This window comes from Lolium perenne, chromosome 3 (genome assembly GCF_019359855.2).
Source record: "Lolium perenne isolate Kyuss_39 chromosome 3, Kyuss_2.0, whole genome shotgun sequence".
Classification (NCBI taxonomy): domain Eukaryota; kingdom Viridiplantae; phylum Streptophyta; class Magnoliopsida; order Poales; family Poaceae; genus Lolium; species Lolium perenne.
In genome coordinates, this window is record NC_067246.2 from 348,854,939 (window position 1) to 348,871,930 (window position 16,992).

A 16,992-nucleotide genomic window follows, 5' to 3' on the forward strand; every position below is an offset into this window, starting at 1 on the left:
CAGCATTGCACCAAGGTCCATGGCGCCGCTTCATGGTTGTCCACCATCCATAGTCACTATTACAACTACTAACTCATAGTAATGGAATAAAGCTATTACATGGTGATTGACACGCAGGTCTTAACAAATTTAAAGACAACCATTAGGCTCCTGCCGGTTGCTATAATACAATAATGATCATCTCATACATCAAATATAATCATCATCACAAAGCCATATCACATCACCAAACCCTGCAAAAACAAGTTAGACGCCTCTAATTTGGTTTGCATATTTTACGTGGTTTAGGGTTTTCGAGTAAGATCCAATCTACCTACGAACATGAACCACAACGGTGCTACTAGTGTTGTCAATTGAAAGTGTAAATTGCATCTAAACTATGGAGGGAGAGACAGACACCCGCAAAGCCACTTATGCAATACAAGTTGCATCTCAAGCGTGGAGCAAGTCTCATGAACGCGGTCATGTAAAGTTAGCCCGGGCCGCTTCATCCCACCATCCCGCAAGACGCAAAGTACACATAACAAAAAGGCAACAAAAGCAACACCGCCCACAAACTCATTGTGTTCTACTCGTGCAACAGATCTATGCATAGACATGGCTCTGATACCACTGATGGGTTTGTTGCATGGAAAACAAAATTTTTCTACCGAGAACATGAACAAAAACCAAGATCCAATCTAGGAAGAAGCAAGATCTAATCTATGAAGATCGAGGCAACGAGATGTATGAAGACTAACCCTCAAAGATCCAAAGCCTTACGAGATCAGATCTCGTTGTTGATGAAGTCGATCGTCCTGTGCTGCAATCCGACAGCACTTCCGTACTCGGTCGTGCGTACGGTGTCGATGAAGTCCGTCCTCTCCCCGTTCCAGCGGGCAGCGGAGGTGTGGTAGCTCTCCTCGGAATCCCAGCAACACGGGGGCGTGGTGGTGGTGGTGGAGAAGAAAAACTGCAGGGCTTCGCCAAGCCGGTACAGAGTCGTGGTGGAGGAGAGAGGGGCGACCAGGGTTAGGGTTTCAAGGTGTGGCGCCCCCTGCCCCTCCCCTCTTTATATAGGGGGGGAGGTCGGTTGGGGTGGTCCCCCACGCCCCAAACCCATCTAGGGCCGGCGGCCAAGGAGGGGGGGAGTTTTCTTCCCCCTCAAGTTGATCCCCCCTAGGGTTTTGGGAAACCCTAGTGGGCTGGCCGACTTGGGCCTTGAGGGGCATGTGCCCCTGGCCCATTAGGGCTAGGCTGCACCCCCTCAACCCATGTTGGACCTCCTAGGGTCGTGGGCCCCTTGGTGGACCCCCCGGAACCTTCTAGAACCTTCCCGGTCTTCCGCCGGAAAAATCCCGAACTTTTCCGAAACCTAGAAATCAACTTCCCTTATATGAATCTTATTCTCCGGACCATTCCGGACCTCCTCATGATGTCCTGGATCCCATCCGGGACTCCGAACAAACTTCGGTCTCCATCTCATATTCCGAATCTACTTATACGACATCGAACCTTAAGCGTGTCACCCTACAGTTCGTGAACTATGCAGACATGATCGAGACTCCTCTCCGACCAATAACCAATAGCGGGACCTGGAGATCCATAATGGCTCCCACACATTCAGCGATAACTTAGTGATCGATTGAACCATTAACATACGATACCGATTCCCTTTGTCACGCGATACTTTACTTGTCCGAGGTTCGATCATCGGTATCTCCATACCTAGTTCAACCTCGTTACCGACAAGTACTCTTTACTCGTACCGTGGTATGTCATCTCTTTTGACCTTGTCATCTCTTGTGACCTTGTCACATGCTTGCAAGCTAATTAGACGACATTCCACCGAGAGGGCCCAGAGCATATCTATCCGTCATCAGGATGGACAAATCCCACTCTTGATCCATATGCCTCAACTCATACTTTCCGAATACTTAATCCCATCTTGATAACCACCCATTTACGCAGTGGCGTTTGATGTAATCAAAGTATCCATCCGGTGTAAGTGATTTACATGATCTCATGGTCGAAGGACTAGGTTACTATGTATCGAAAGCTTATAGCAAGTTGAACTTAATGACTTGATCTTATGCTACGCTTATTTGGGTGTGTGTCCATTATATCATTCACCCAATGACATAACCTTGTTATTAACAACATCCAATGTTCATGATCACGAAACCATGATCATCTATTAATCAACAAACTAGTTTTACGAGAGGCTTACTAGGGACTCTGGTTGTTTATACAACACACATGTATTAATGTTTCCGGTTAATACAATTATAGCATGGGGTGTGAACATTTATCATGAACACTAAGACATAACAATAACTAATTTATTATTGCCTCTCGAGCATATCTCCAACAGAATCAGCCACACCCAAGCCATGGCACTCCCGGATGATGGGAGTAAACCACACCCATGGCCGCCAACTGCATAGCCATGGAGCTCACCAGCACGACGAAACAGCGCTCATCGCAGCTGGTAGCAAGACTTGGAACTCCACGTGCAACTACGGCTGCTCCCCTGGTAGGAAACAAACCACCTCCATGGCTGCCATCTGCAAGCCAGGGAACACCAACCACTGCGAAGAATGAGCCACAACGAGCCGATAGACGGGTGGAGAGAAGGTAGAGAGAACAGTGCCAACCCTGAGGGGCCAGCACACCGCCGGCAGCAACACCGCGCCGCCCAGCACTACGCTGGGCTGCGAAGGGGCACATCCTTGAGCACCAGGCCAGGAACGACGGGCGGTGGATGGAAGGCACCGCCCCCCCGGTTCTGCCACCAACGACGGGGAGCAGGACGGGGAGGCGGGTAGATCGAAGCCGTGCCAGATCTGGCCGGCCAGCGCCTCAACGCGAAGGCCCAGCACAGCTGCACGCGCCCGGGAGCACCGTACCTAGCAGGAGGAGCACCACCACCCGCACGCCGGGGAGCAACGGCCGCCGGCAGGCGCAAGCCGATGCGGGGCGCCGCCGGGACGCCACCAGGCACGCACGCCCGAGCAGCGCACGGAAGAACCCCCCTACCACCTTCGGGGCAGGGGGCCCGCCGCCACCGGAGGATGTGAAGCTGTCGGCGGAGAAGGGGACGCCCCGGTGCCGCCCCTGGAGCGGCACGGGAGCGGAGCTCTCCTATTCGAACTGTTTTTCGTCATGGTAATCTAATTTTAAGGTCTCTTTCAAGCAGGCAGTAGACAGGAGTGATACTCCACAACCCAAACTGGAAGCGTTGACGCGTACCATATGAAGCAACAGCGCCGACCGACGGTTTGTTGCAGAGAATTTGAATAGCTGGAAGATGTGGTACCAGGGGCCGGATGATCGCGTCCCTGTCCTTGAAATCACAACAATATCTGGGAAATGGTTTTCTTGCGTTACGTGAAGTCGATCAGCGGATTGAAGCGCTACTTACGTCTTGCCGGAGCTTCATTGACGGCTGTGGCCAGAAGCCGAGCCGCTCCTCCTCCTCCTCCCGGAACAGCTCCAGGCAACCGCGCATAGCATACGGGATGGCTGTCGCGGCGGCGGCTGTTCTGGTCCTTGTGCTGCTGTCCTTCTCCGGCCCTCTGTGTCCTAGGCTACTCAGCGCATCGCCGTCACCGTCACCGTCGCCGCCGGAGCCCGTGGCGCTCACCCTCCTCGCCTGCGCCACGGAGAAGGGAGCAGGTACGCGGTCTAGGTGCCGGCACAACTAAACCGATTTCCATATGAGACCGACCCAACTGGTCCAATGGACTTTTTTTTGGGTCAGGCTAGGAAACCGATGAGTCACCTGACCCATTCCATCCCAGAGCCTTGAGATAATTTGCAATGCGATTTCATTTCAGTGTGCTTGGATGGAACGCCGCCGGGCTACCACCTGCAGAGAGGCTCCGGATCAGGATCCAGAAGCTGGCTCATTCACCTAGAGGTACCATCCGTCCATCACTCACAAATTTTCTTACTAATCATGTCTATTAGTGTACATGTATTAGTGTACATGTATTTTATCATGTCTAAGCAAGCAGCAAATCAGAAAAAACAAGAATAACAAATTCAAGATGAGATCATGTTCCCATGTTCTTAATTCTACAATGTTCATAACTTAAGTCTATGTTCGTATAGAAGACGTGGCTGGTCCTAGCCAGTTCATGGATGGTTCCCTACACTTACTTTATTCGCTAAAAAATGCCTTTCCTACATGATTGGGATGTTTAGCAAATAAACTCAAGGCTCCCATGGTGGTTAATTGACTGACATATATCTTTTCATTTAACAATATATGCCTACATGATTGGGATGTTTAGCAAGTAGACTAAGGCTGCTAGAGCAATTTACTTGATTGACCTATATTTTTTCTCAATTCAAAATATCCAGGGAGGAGCTTGGTGCAGCACCGTGGAGCGCTGTTCTGACCGCAGAATGACCGTTCTGGGTTCATCAGACTTCATGAAACCGATACAGTTCGCCGGCAGTGGGATCCTAGACAGTGATCAAAATCTGAATCCCGGTAACTGCCCATGCTTCTCTGTCACACACCCCTCCTCCCATCAGTGTCTATTTGTCACATAATTTTAAATAGATTCTCCCCTCTTTCTCTATTTGAATAAAGTCAGGCTTTGAGACCATTTTCCCCATTCGTCCTTTCACTATTTTGATTGGCACATTTTTAGATTTCTACAACTGGAACAAAGTATACGTGCGGTACTGCGATGGGGCATCCTTTTCGGGGGACGCGGAAGGTCGGGCGCAGGTGATTTTTGCGAATCCTGCTCCGACGTCACGGTTTTTGTTGTGTGGAGTGATGTTCTGTTGGTAATGATGTAGGATGGAAGCATACTTCACTTCAGAGGATTGCCCATCTATGAAGCAGTCATTGATGAACTCATGGAAAAAGGACTTGCCAAGGCTACACAGGTCATACTTCCTCTACCGACTTCACATAATTTCTTAAAAGATACATCACTACAGGATTTTGCATATTGGCCATGTGTCCTGGGAAGTAGGTAAAGGGCTCTTGTCAAACACCTAATTGACAAGCGGGTGTTCGCCTAGTGTCTTTTGTCTGCCACTTGGCAAAGCTTTTACTGAGTATTATTTTGGTACTCAGTGAAACAAAGTAAAGAGACAAAGACAGACGTACATGCATAGATATCACCCCTTTTGAGAAACAACCATTGGTTATTTAATTGAGAACAATACCATGTGGAAATGAATCAACCTCATTTATTCCACACATTTCAGGCCCTCCTTACGGGTTGTTCTGCTGGTGGTCTAGCCACGTTGCTTCATTGCGATGATTTTAGTGCAAGATTTCCTAAGGAGGCTTCGGTTAAATGCCTTGCTGATGCTGGGTTTTTTCTTGATGCGTAAGACAATTGTAAATAAATGTAATTCACTAACATTCCACCTGCTAATTTAGCATTTTTTTTTCATGGCAGAAAGGATATATCTGGAGAAAGGTCCTTTCAGGCTAACTTTGACGGAGTTGTTCAACTCCAGGTTAGCCATCGAATATCGCAACATTTTTATGCCGTTAGTCTTGTGCAAAGAATCGGGAAAACATTGCAACATTTTCCTGTCCAATTAATATTGCCACTGAGTTCTCTTCCCCATTTTGCTCCACATTTGTTTCAGAATGTTAGAGAAGTGTTATATAAGGACTGCCTTGCCAACAAGGATCCAACCGAGGTAGATTCTCCTGTATAACTCGATTCATGTCCAACACTTCCGCCATCCTTAAGAATGTATCAGTTAGTTCTGTATCTGACATAATGTTGCTCCTAGTGTTTCTACCCAGCTGAGCTTATTAAGAGCATCCACACACCCGTGTTTATTCTCAACTCTGCGTATGATCCATCTCAGGTAAGTTTCAGTATTTGCTTCTTGTTCTTATATCCAGTTCTGTTCAATTAAGCTTCTCACCATTCTACCTTATGGTTCTTTACCATAGATACGAAACATTCTTGTACCGGGCTCATCTGATCCTGATAAGTCATGGTTGAGTTGCAAGGATAACATCAAAAATTGCAATTCCACACAAATTCAAATCCTTCATGGTTGTCATATCTCATCAATCGGTTTTCTCTTCTATTTCAGTTAGTAGTTTTGCCTCTGTCCTTATTTAACACTAAATAGTTTCTCTTGTTCGTCGATAGGATTTAGGAATGCAATGGTCAATGACTTGAAGGTCGTCCAAGAGAAGGAGGATTGGGGCATGTTTATCGATTCATGCTTCACTCACTGCCAAGCGCTTTATGGCATCTCTTGGAATTCACCAATCTCCCCGAGGCTTGAAAATAAGGCATGGAGTTAAAGAAATACACCGTCAGATTATATGTGTTATCTTTGACGCACTAGGTTGTTGCCTGGATTAATATATTTCGATTACCATTTTGTGGAACAGACCATTGCAAAGGCGGTTGGAGATTGGCACTCTGGCAGAAGGCAAGGAGTGAAATATATTGACTGCGAGTACCCATGCAACCCAACTTGCAGCAGTCTATTGCCTACACCTCCATGATTCATTACTACATGGGACCGCCTCGAGATTTACTATGTAAAGATTCAAGAATGAAGGAACACTACTAGCAATCACCATATTGTATTGCCTATCAAAATGAAAATATTGATTATCTGGAATGAAAATAAGTAAGGTTCAGATGGTCGACAATTGCGTCGAGTGAAAATATATTGAGTGAAAAACTAAAAGTATTTGTATCATAAAGCACCAAATAATCATGATAAAGTTTCCCAGAAAAGGGCGATTTTTTTTTTAATAATACACTTTTTATTATTTAATCCAGAAATAATACTCGTTTTTCATCTATTACACGAATAATACACTGTCGGGTTGGTAGAACCCGAAATTCAAAAATCGGGGCACACGACCCCGAAACGAGGGGAATCTCATCCCTGCCGCGCCGTGCCACGCCGAGTCAGGGTCACTGACCCCGAATTGCTTTAATCGGGCCACTGAATCCCGAGCAAAGCTGTCGGCCGGTCGGCCTGCCAGCGGCAGCAGACATGTCGCGTCGCAGCATCCCGAGGGGGAGGAATCGGGGTCCTCGACCCCGACACGGTCTCTTCGGGGTTCTCCAGCCCGAGATTCCCCTGCATAAAATCGAGCGCGACGCGCGCTGCTCTTCTTCCTCCTCGGTTCCTCCTCACAGCAGCTCCTCTCACTCTCATTTCCTCTCAGCTCCACCTCTGTTTTCTCCCATTTAGCTACGATTTGTCCAACATTTTGCTGATATTTAACCACCAAATGCTGTAGAATCACCTGATCTATAGATGGGTTAAATTTGGGAGCGTTCTGGTGGAGGTGCTGGTGCTGCTGCTGCTGCTGCTGCTGGTGGTGGTGGTGGTGCTGCTGCTGCGTGGTGGTGGTGTTGCTGCTTGGTGGAGGAGCTGGCCAGCTAACGGAGCAGTTTCGCACGCTTCAAGGGTAAACCCTAATCCGTGATATTAGATGGTATAATTATGCATGGTGTGTTCGTTAGCTTGCCGGATTAGTTACAGATATGTAGTTGGTCGTTGTTGGTATTTTTATTTATTTCATAGTGTAGGTGCTAGATTTTTTTGACGAGTCTGTAATTTGTATAGGTGAGCAGATATGTCAGATAGAGTAAAGTTCGTTGTTTACTTCGGTCACGGCACGGTCCGAACAACTCCGATGGGAGCTGATCTGAGCGAGTTTCAGTATGAGGACTTGCATTTGTCAAACCCAAAAACATGGCGAGTTAGTCAGTTGAAGGAGTGGTTGACCGTGAATTTTGGGCTTAATCCGGAAGCATACACTGTTGGTGTGCATGCTTTGTGGAGCAGCTCAAGTACTCAAATTTTCTGGCGGTTGAAGCCGATTGAGCGGACCTCTCAGTGGGTGCACTGGTTAGAAGCGTGCGAGCACAGGGGAACTCACCCCATCGCCTTAATGCTTCCCGAGGCGAAGGAGGTGAATTCCCAGGAAGGCGAGGGTGAGTTCCATGCAGGGCAGAGCAGTCAAAGTTCAGATGCTGGAGGCAGCAGTTTCCAATCCGGGCAGAGTAGCCATGCAGCTGGTGGTCATGACTGTAGTGTCGAGCTTCAAAGCAAGGATGAAGAAGAAGAGGATATGCAGAACATGATGGACGAGGAAGACGAGGATGGAGTGGACGATGAGCTTGACTCAGATGAATCCGGTGGATCCGATAATTCAGATGACAACGAGGAGGAGGATCCGATCCCCTCTTCTTGGAACCATGATTTGTCGGAGGCAATGATAGTGGATGATCGGCACGATTCAGCCTGGGAGTACAGCATGAACACCATCTCAATTGGTGCTAGATATGATGACAAGAGACATCTGCAGGAAGCAATCACTCAGTGGGCAATGAACACGCAAAGGGTATTCAGAACCACTGTTTCAAGTCAGAAATTCTTGACAGTGGTCTGCAGTGATGCTAGATGTCCATCAAGGGTGCATGGGTACTGTCCGAAGTATGACACAACATGGATTGTGAATGACTTCGTGCCGCACACCTGTGTCCTTAAGAGTATGCTGAAGGATCACCGAAACCTTACATCCACTCTGATTGCTCGCCTGTTCTACAAGGAGATTGTAGAGAATACAGCGATGGGGGTTAAAGCCATCCAGAAAAGAGTTCACCTCCAATATAATTATGTAATTGAATATGGCAAGGCATGGAGGGCTAAACAGACGGCACTGGAGAAGAGATTCGGGACCTTCTATGATGCTTATGACGGTGTCGTCCGTCTCCTGCAGACATTGAAGGACCGGAATCCGGGCACCCATGTGGACATAGAAGACTTTGTGATACCACAGTTCCCTAATGTCAGGGTTCTGCACAGGGTGTTTTTCGCATTCAGCATATGCATCGAGGCTTTCATGCACTGTCGTCCGGTGATGTGTGTAGATGGAACTTTTCTTACAGGTAGGTACAGGGGTCAGATTCTGACTGCCATTGGAGTGGACGGCAACAATCGAATTGTGTCTATCGCATTTGCATTTGTTGAGAGTGAGAACACTGCTAGCTGGTTATGGTTCTTCAGGCAGTTAAAAAAATCGATAGTGAAAGATCGCCCAAATGTGAGCGTGCTCCATGACAGGCATGCAGGTATACTTGCGGCTATCAAGACGCTGAAAGAAGCCGGACCTGATGAAGAGACGCCATGGCAGGATATGCAGAGTAGGTGGTGCATGCGCCACCTAGGGGCCAATTTTTTCTCGCAGTTTAGGAGCAAGGGTCTTATCAATCTGTTCAAGAAGTTGTGCAAGCAGAATCAAGAATGCAAGTACACTTTTCTCCGTGGCAAGCTGGATGAGTTCACAAAGGACCATGTGCGACACAGGTTAGCCGCGCGAGCTGCATTAGCAGCAGCTCATGCAGCAGCTGTGGCACAGGGTACACAGGTTCCGGAAGCCCCCGAGCCAGATCCTATTGGGCTATGTGACCTGCCTGGATTTGACCCACCCAATACTAGAAGGAGGCCTGGACGACGGATTAAAATTTTTGCAGAGTGGATAGAGCACGAGCCATTAGAAAGGTGGTCTTTGCTGCATGACACACATGGAGCTAGGTACGGTGTGATGACTACCAACCTAGCTGAATCATACAACTTCGTGCTTAGGGGAAATAGGGCATTGCCGCTGACAGCCCTTGTGTAGGGTATTTTATATGGCACTATGAATTATTTCAAAGAGAGACGCCAGTTGGCTGTGAGTCATATGCTGGAAAATCCAAACACTCCTTACTGTAAGGCCATTATGGAATATATGGATGTCAAGATGAAGAAGGGTATGGCACACACTGTTGTGGCCATATGTAATCAGGAAAGGAGGTTTGAGGTGCGCTTACCAACCGACAAGTTTGGTTGTGTGAATGCGGTGAGAATACATGAGGTCAGAATTGGAAATGAAGAATGGCCATCGTGTGAGTGCACATGCAACAAACCGAGGTTGCTTCACCTTCCATGCTCCCATGTGCTGGCAGCTACCAGACAACTAGGGATGGACTCAATCTCTTTCGTCTCTCCATATTACATGAAAGAGTCTGTGCTGAACACCTGGACCGGTGAGATGGTAGGATACAGAGTTGTGGGAAATTTTACTACGGTTGTACCAAATGAAAGACGATACATCCCTGACCCAAGGTTATTGCGGACAAACAGAGGTCGACGGGAGACAAGGCGCATTAGGAATGATATGGATGAGGCCGAAGCGGGTGGTCCAACTAGGCAATATTTTCTGTGCAACCAGTTTGGACACAGGGACCCCCTATGTCCCACTTTCTACCCAGCGGCAGCAGCGGCGGCGGCTAACCGTGGTCGAGGCAACCGAGGAAGGCGTGGGAGGGGAAGAACTAGAGGGAGACAGTAGCAAATATGCAATATGTATGAAGTATGGTTTAATTTGTAGTATGTCTGAACAATGCTTCAATTTGTAATATGTACGAACTATGGTTTAATTTGTAATCTTTGTCTAAACAATGGTACAATTTGTAATATTTATGAACTATGCTTTAATTTGTAATATTTGTGACCGATGGTTTAATTTGTACTATGTCTGAACAATGCTACAATTTGTGATCGATGGTTCTATGTGTGCAGATATGGCGGCCCGATCGTTGCTCGATCCACGGATTGATCAGAAACATCGTGCAGCGCACTTGGAGGCTGAGCCATAGAGCCTCGAGCCACTCCAGACCCGTACTCCAAAGAAGAACTGGATGATACACCCTGAATGGGAAGACAGGTACGTGTTCAATTGTTTTGTATCAAATTTATAAGAACTATATTGGACCTGCTTGAGCTTGTGCATGATTTGATTTGCAGGTTGAAGTGGGCTGGACTACTACCTTTCGCTCGATTAGTGGAGGCCCGAGATCACATTTCGCGCCTGAACTACGATGCTGCTTTGATCACCTGCTTAGTGGATCGGTGGAGGCCCGAGACCCACACGTTCCACTTTCGCTGGGGTGAGATGGCTCCTACTCTAGAGGACGTGTCTATGTTGCTGGGCCTTCCGTTGGCTGGTGAGCCCATAGGCCCATTGCAGGAAACCATAGGCTGGCAGCAGACCATGGATGCACGTTTCCATGGTATTCGCGCAGACGTTGGGCCTATGACTTTTGATGCTCACGGCCCTCGCCAGGCATGGCTACACGAGTTCCAGGTGCGTAACAGTTTTGTCTTTTTTATCACAGCTTATTTACCTCATAATATGTAAGTCCTAACATTGAAATATATGTTGACAGATCGAGCAGTTCGGATTCCCATATGTACCGATGACTGCGGCCCAGATCACTCGCAGCTTGGAGGCGTACCTCATGTGGCTTCTCGGGAAGACGATGTTCACGGACAATCACGGGAACACGATCAGTGCGCGGTACATCCCTATAGCTCAGGAGATAGCAGATGCCACAAAAGCAGAGGACATCACACAGAGGAGCTGGGGTTCTGCGGTCTTAGCCGCTACGTACCGAGGTATGTGTAAGGGTTGCCAGCTCACCTTGCAGGGTTCTGGAATCGTTGGTTGCCCACTCCTGTTGCAGCTCTGGTCCTGGGCGAGGTTTCCCATCGGCCGTCCTGAGATTGGCGGTGGGTCTTGGCCGACAGACGAGATGTACGACGCGGATCGCATCGACATGCCGACGTTTGGTTCTCTATGGACATCGCGGAAGGTATACGCAATATTTACTCCTTGTTTATATTGTTGTATAAAATGTAACACTAACATAGTTATGTTATGTTACGCAGAGACATTTTAGGCATAATCAGCTAAGGAATTGCTACCCAGCATTCACAGAGCAGTTTGACCTACTACTAGAGAGCGATGTCAACTGGGAGCCATACAGTGAGGACCACCGCGACGGGGCATACCCAGGCGGTATATCAAACATGTGTACCAGAGATTGGGCCTACTGGATGACGAAGGCGAAGATCATCTTCGATATCTTCGTGGAGGAGATGTCGCAGCAGAGGGTCATGAGACAGTTTGGACAGCGTCAGTTGATCGAGCCACCACCTCCCACAGTTCCTCTACCACCACGCGTCCACACATCAGTACAATTTAATTTTATCCTAAGTTATTACATCAATTGGACAATCATTGACGGATTGGTACAATTTAATTTTCAGGTACAACAGAAAAGGAGCGAACAAGACTGCTGCTGGATGGGAACAGCTCCTGGCTCCATACATCACGGGTTGGGCCACTGCGCCGACAGATTCATGGGCCACTAGGGAGCCATTTGATCTCCAGGAATTTCAGCAGTACTTGCGGGCGTACATGCCTAGGACACGACTTCGGTTGAGCCAGGCGTGTGACCCAGTTCAGAGGGCTCCCTCGACACAGTGGGACACCTACCCTCGTCACTCCACTTCAGACACTCGGCATCACGCAGTAAGTCAAATATATTTTTGGTACATTTGGCCAACAGATTACTAATTTGAGCTCACAATTGTAGGCCGAGTTGACGGCGGAGCTCCAAGATGATGCCGCCCAGTATGCACGGTCGCTCTCCTCCGGGCCACTTCTTGGACGGTATGAGCACCACGCCTCCTTCACACGGCGTTTACAGGACAAACTACGTACTATCTACGCGGCTCTCACATGCACCTGATCTTCCGATGTTGTCGAGTACCGAGCAGCACAGCGGCCACCTCGTCCCTCTTTGCAGGTGCATCAGCCGAGGCACGGCCCGCGCCCACGTATGGAGGCACCGCCGAGCCCGAGGCCACCATCTCCTAACCAGGCAGGAGGTTCTGGTTGGCAAAACCAGCAGCAGCACGAGCCTACTTACGAGTATTGGCAGGGTGGAGGTTTCGGCATGGAGCAGCACACTCCCATGCCTAACTTGGGGTGGCGTCCCCGTATGGACTCGCCAGAGGGTATGAAATTACTCACTATGCATATTAATTGTGCACCATGTATGAATTTGCTAGTGACTAACGGTTTTTATATGTAATCATAGGTGAGGCACATATATCGTCTATGTCCGGATCACGATCCTTCTGGTCCAGTGCTCATGATCAGGACGTAACACAGCAGATGTACCAAGACTGGATGTCCAGTCAACATCAAACTCCACCTCCAGATCCCACACAGCCCACGCAGAACAGTCAGCACGAGCAGGGGTACATGATTCCTCCCCGACAGCGGCAGCCACCTATCAGAGGGTACTCGCCCTCACCTTTTCAGGCTGGACCGCCTCCGAGGCGTCGAGGGAGGGGCCGTGGTCAGTGAGATGAGACTTATTGCTACTACTATTTCCTTCATCTAGTGTATGAGTACTATTTGTATGCACCATGTACGAGTACTATTTGTATGGACCATGTATGACTACTATTCCTGCGACTCATTACTATGTACGAGAGACATATTATTAGTATTTCTGTTCAACAAACATTTCAAATTCAACTTCAAGCGATGTTTAAGATACAACTTACTATTGCAACATACCTCTCTGCTAACAAATTAAACGGTACACCAACGCTACAACATACTGAAAGATCCATGACTACTGATAACTAGAACACTAAGAACGCAGCACACCCTTTCCCTTGCCCTTCGAGGACTTGGCACTCTTGCCCTTCGACGATGCAGCTTTCTTCGACTTCGTCGTCCGAGTCGACGACCGGCGGTGCAGCACTCTTGCCCTTCGAGGAGTTGGCACTCTTGCCCTTCGACGATGCAGCTCTCTTCGCCTTGCTGCTAGGGTCAAAGATATCATCGTCGTCCTCGCTCTCAGCCGCCCACCGTAATGGATATTTCAATAACTTTTCCTTTTCTTCTTCATCCTTCCATGTTAGTATCTTCCACTTCTCATTCAACCTGATAAGCTCACATCTTATTTCCCGTGGGCTACGAGCAGGCATCTTCCGCAGTCCAATTCCAAAAGACCAAGTCTCAAATTCCCTACCCACCTTTCGGAGCATGGCGTCGCTACTGATGAACTCCTCGAATGTCTCTACCTTACTCTCCCTCATCACATAGCGGGCACTGGCAAGAAGAGGTTTGGCCATGAATTCATCGAAAAGATGGGGGAATTCTTGTATGGGGGATCCATCTTGTAGAGACAGCACACTGAAATACAAGGAGACGGTGTGGGTTTTTATAGGCTAGAAGGGGTGAGTTTCGGCGGGAAGATGTGAGCTGCAGGGCTGTGGCGGGAAAAATGGGCGGAGAGAAATGGAGGGGAATTTGGGCGGGAAAATAGGGCGGGGAATTTGGGCGGGAAGAAAGTGGCGGTCAATTTGGGCGGGAATACAGCGGAACTTAAACTGAAATTAAGATACATTGCAGCTGAAATTAAAATACGGCTTATCACTACAACGGAATTTAAGATACAACGACAAACTAAATCTGAAATTAAGATACATAGCCAGTACGACACATCACACTACTTTCCCTGCGTCCACCGTGGCCATTTTCCAGACTTGTCGCCGCGTTCTTCTGCCGCTTGCGCTTCAGCAGCTCTTTCCCTTAGTCTCTTCCTCTCCGCTTCACGAGCGTCCTTGCGCACCTCTTCCTCCGCAAACCTACGTGCAGCCTCATCATCCATCCTCTTCTGATTCACCTCGCGATTACGAGCTTGTTCCGCCCTTAGCTTCTGGATCTGTCTCTCTCGCTCTGCTTTACCATTAGCACGAGCCTTTTCCTGACGCTCCTCCTCAAAGAATGTTGCCCACGCACGCCGGTGTTTCTCCTCAACCTCCTGCCGCGCCCAGTCCGGCTGCTCCGTGTCTATCCAGTGAAACCATTTGCATAGGGGCGGGGGAGACTGCAACACAAACAGTTACATTAAATCACATTCACAAAAAAAATTAAGCCAACATAAAATTATGTCAAAACATACCGGTGGCCTGGTGGACGACGAAGCTGAACTACGGGGTGGATCATGCTCATAGCTCGCACACATGAAAAATTTCATGCCGAACTGGTCGGAGAAATCCTCCACCTGCTTAACCTTAGCAAGACGGCCGCACCAACACCGCTCCGCAGTCACACCCGGGGGCAAACTTGCAGCCTTTGCCTTCACTGGCCTAAACTCCTGGTCAGAGCACGGCACACTCATGATGGCTAAGGGCGAGCAAACAGAAAAAAGAGAGAGATACAAGCACTTAGGCAATCCAAAGTAGCGATGCCTGCTTTTATAGGCATAAATTCGACAGCGTGGCGGGAAAATATAGCGGGAGATAATGGCGGGATAAAATTGGCGGGAGATGATGGTGGGAAGGAGTGGCGGGAAGGGTGGCAGCAAGGGCGGGCGGGAAACACGGCGGTGTGAACGCGAAAAGGCGGGAAAAAACAGCTCGGGTAAAATCGGGTTCAGAATACCCGATTTCAATAAATCGGGTTCCTCCACCCCGAAGTGACGTTTTTCGTTTTTTATTTTTGTCCACGCCGCACGAGAATCTATAATCGGGTTTCTCAAACCCGATTTTGTAAATTCGGGCTGATTAATCAATTTCGGGTTCGGCAAACCCGACGGTGTATTATTTCTGAAATTTGCTAAAAACGAATATTATTCCTGGAATTAATAATAAAAAGTGTATTATTTAAAAAAAATCGCCAGAAAAGGGGAGTTATTTTATTAATATATCGAATGTTGTTTAAAATTCTAATTCATTTCTTTCTTGTGTGGAGAAACATAAATGAGAAATCCATAACCTTGTATGTTGAGAAAAAAGAGAAAAAGACAGTCATTATGTGCCGGTATCGATAATACCATGACGAAAGATTATACGCCGTCCTCTCTGTCCACCATGAAAGGTACCTCCACTAGGTAAAATACTTTTGATGGGACTTTTACAATGTGGCGCCAAAAAATTCCGCCGGGTACGGGATGCATAACCTATCTCTCATATTAAGCAAGAGCGCGTTCTATCTCTCTCTCTCTCATGGTGAGACACTGTTAACTTCTTTAGCAACAACTTTTCTGTGTACCTCTGGAAAATGGTAATTAGAAGCTTATTTCAAATAATGTATCTTGAAAATGTGTTTGAGGAAGCGAAAGATTTGGCAAATCTATACCTGAGGAGAGATCTAATAGTTCACTCCACAAGCCTGTTTTTCTAGTTAGATGTACCACTTATGTCATGGTTCATCAGTGCAGTTGAGTTGGAACCATTCTCCAGGATTCTATTTTAGTAGGCTATCTATTTTGTGGCTGTTGCAGCATCTTTTTTGATGGTGTTTTCGTGTTGCCTATTTGGAGTGTTTGTGAGAAGTATATAGGTCATTCTTCTTTAGTTAGAAATGTTACTTTCCCCCTCACATTTGTTGCTTAAAATGCCAGTACCATGTTAATATGTATAAATTATAGATGAAGCTTTGTACCAACTTGGTTGACCGCATCATGAGCCTATGTACGCATCGCCATCTATACCTGTGTACATAGGCTCATGACGCGGCGATGCTTTTCTGATGGTAGGATAAATTGGTGTATTTGAGTATGTTAATGATCAATCAAAATTTCATTCTACCGACTTATTTTTCTGAAACCTAAGAAACATATTATCATTTTCCAACCTATTTTCTTTATCGTACTTATACATATTGTTCATCGGCACGAGTTCCACCAGATCGTGTGAGCCTGGGTGCACATGTAAATCTAGTTTAATTAAACGGGTCGATGTTTGTCGGCCAAAGGTTCGGGGAGGGATTGGGTGACTAATTTTCACCTCAACAATGTTAGCCTGCTATGTAAATGGATTTGGAGACTAGAAAAATAGGAAGAGCTATGTCAGATCTGGTTAGAGCAAAGTACTTGAAAAAAAGGGAATTTTACTCAATGCAAACTAAATCCTGCACTCTCTCATTTTTGGTTGGGTTTGGTGTTCATTAAAGATACTTTTTATAGTTGTTGTTGGGGATGGAAAGAAAAGTAATTTTTGGGAAGACAATTGGATTGACCACAAACCACTTTGTCAAAGTTTTTCCTGTTTAAACACTTTATGTTACAATCATATTGTTACAGTCAATACGGTGTTTACTAGAGGTTTATCTTTCCTAAAAAT

The 16,992-nt window shown here is 47.4% G+C and overlaps 1 protein-coding gene across 1 annotated transcript; it reads left to right on the forward strand.

The window, feature by feature from the left end:
• The first annotated feature begins 3,205 nt into the window (after nt 1-3,205).
• Nucleotides 3,206-6,631, forward strand: LOC127346163 (pectin acetylesterase 5). Its single transcript, XM_051372708.2, has 12 exons — nt 3,206-3,657; nt 3,819-3,901; nt 4,348-4,480; nt 4,644-4,723; nt 4,798-4,887; nt 5,215-5,339; nt 5,412-5,472; nt 5,608-5,661; nt 5,758-5,835; nt 5,924-6,029; nt 6,129-6,274; nt 6,377-6,631. Exons 1-12 carry the CDS (start codon nt 3,309-3,311, stop codon nt 6,491-6,493), a joined length of 1,422 nt encoding a protein of 473 aa, XP_051228668.1. The 5' UTR covers nt 3,206-3,308; the 3' UTR covers nt 6,494-6,631.
• Nucleotides 6,632-16,992: the final 10,361 nt, after the last annotated feature.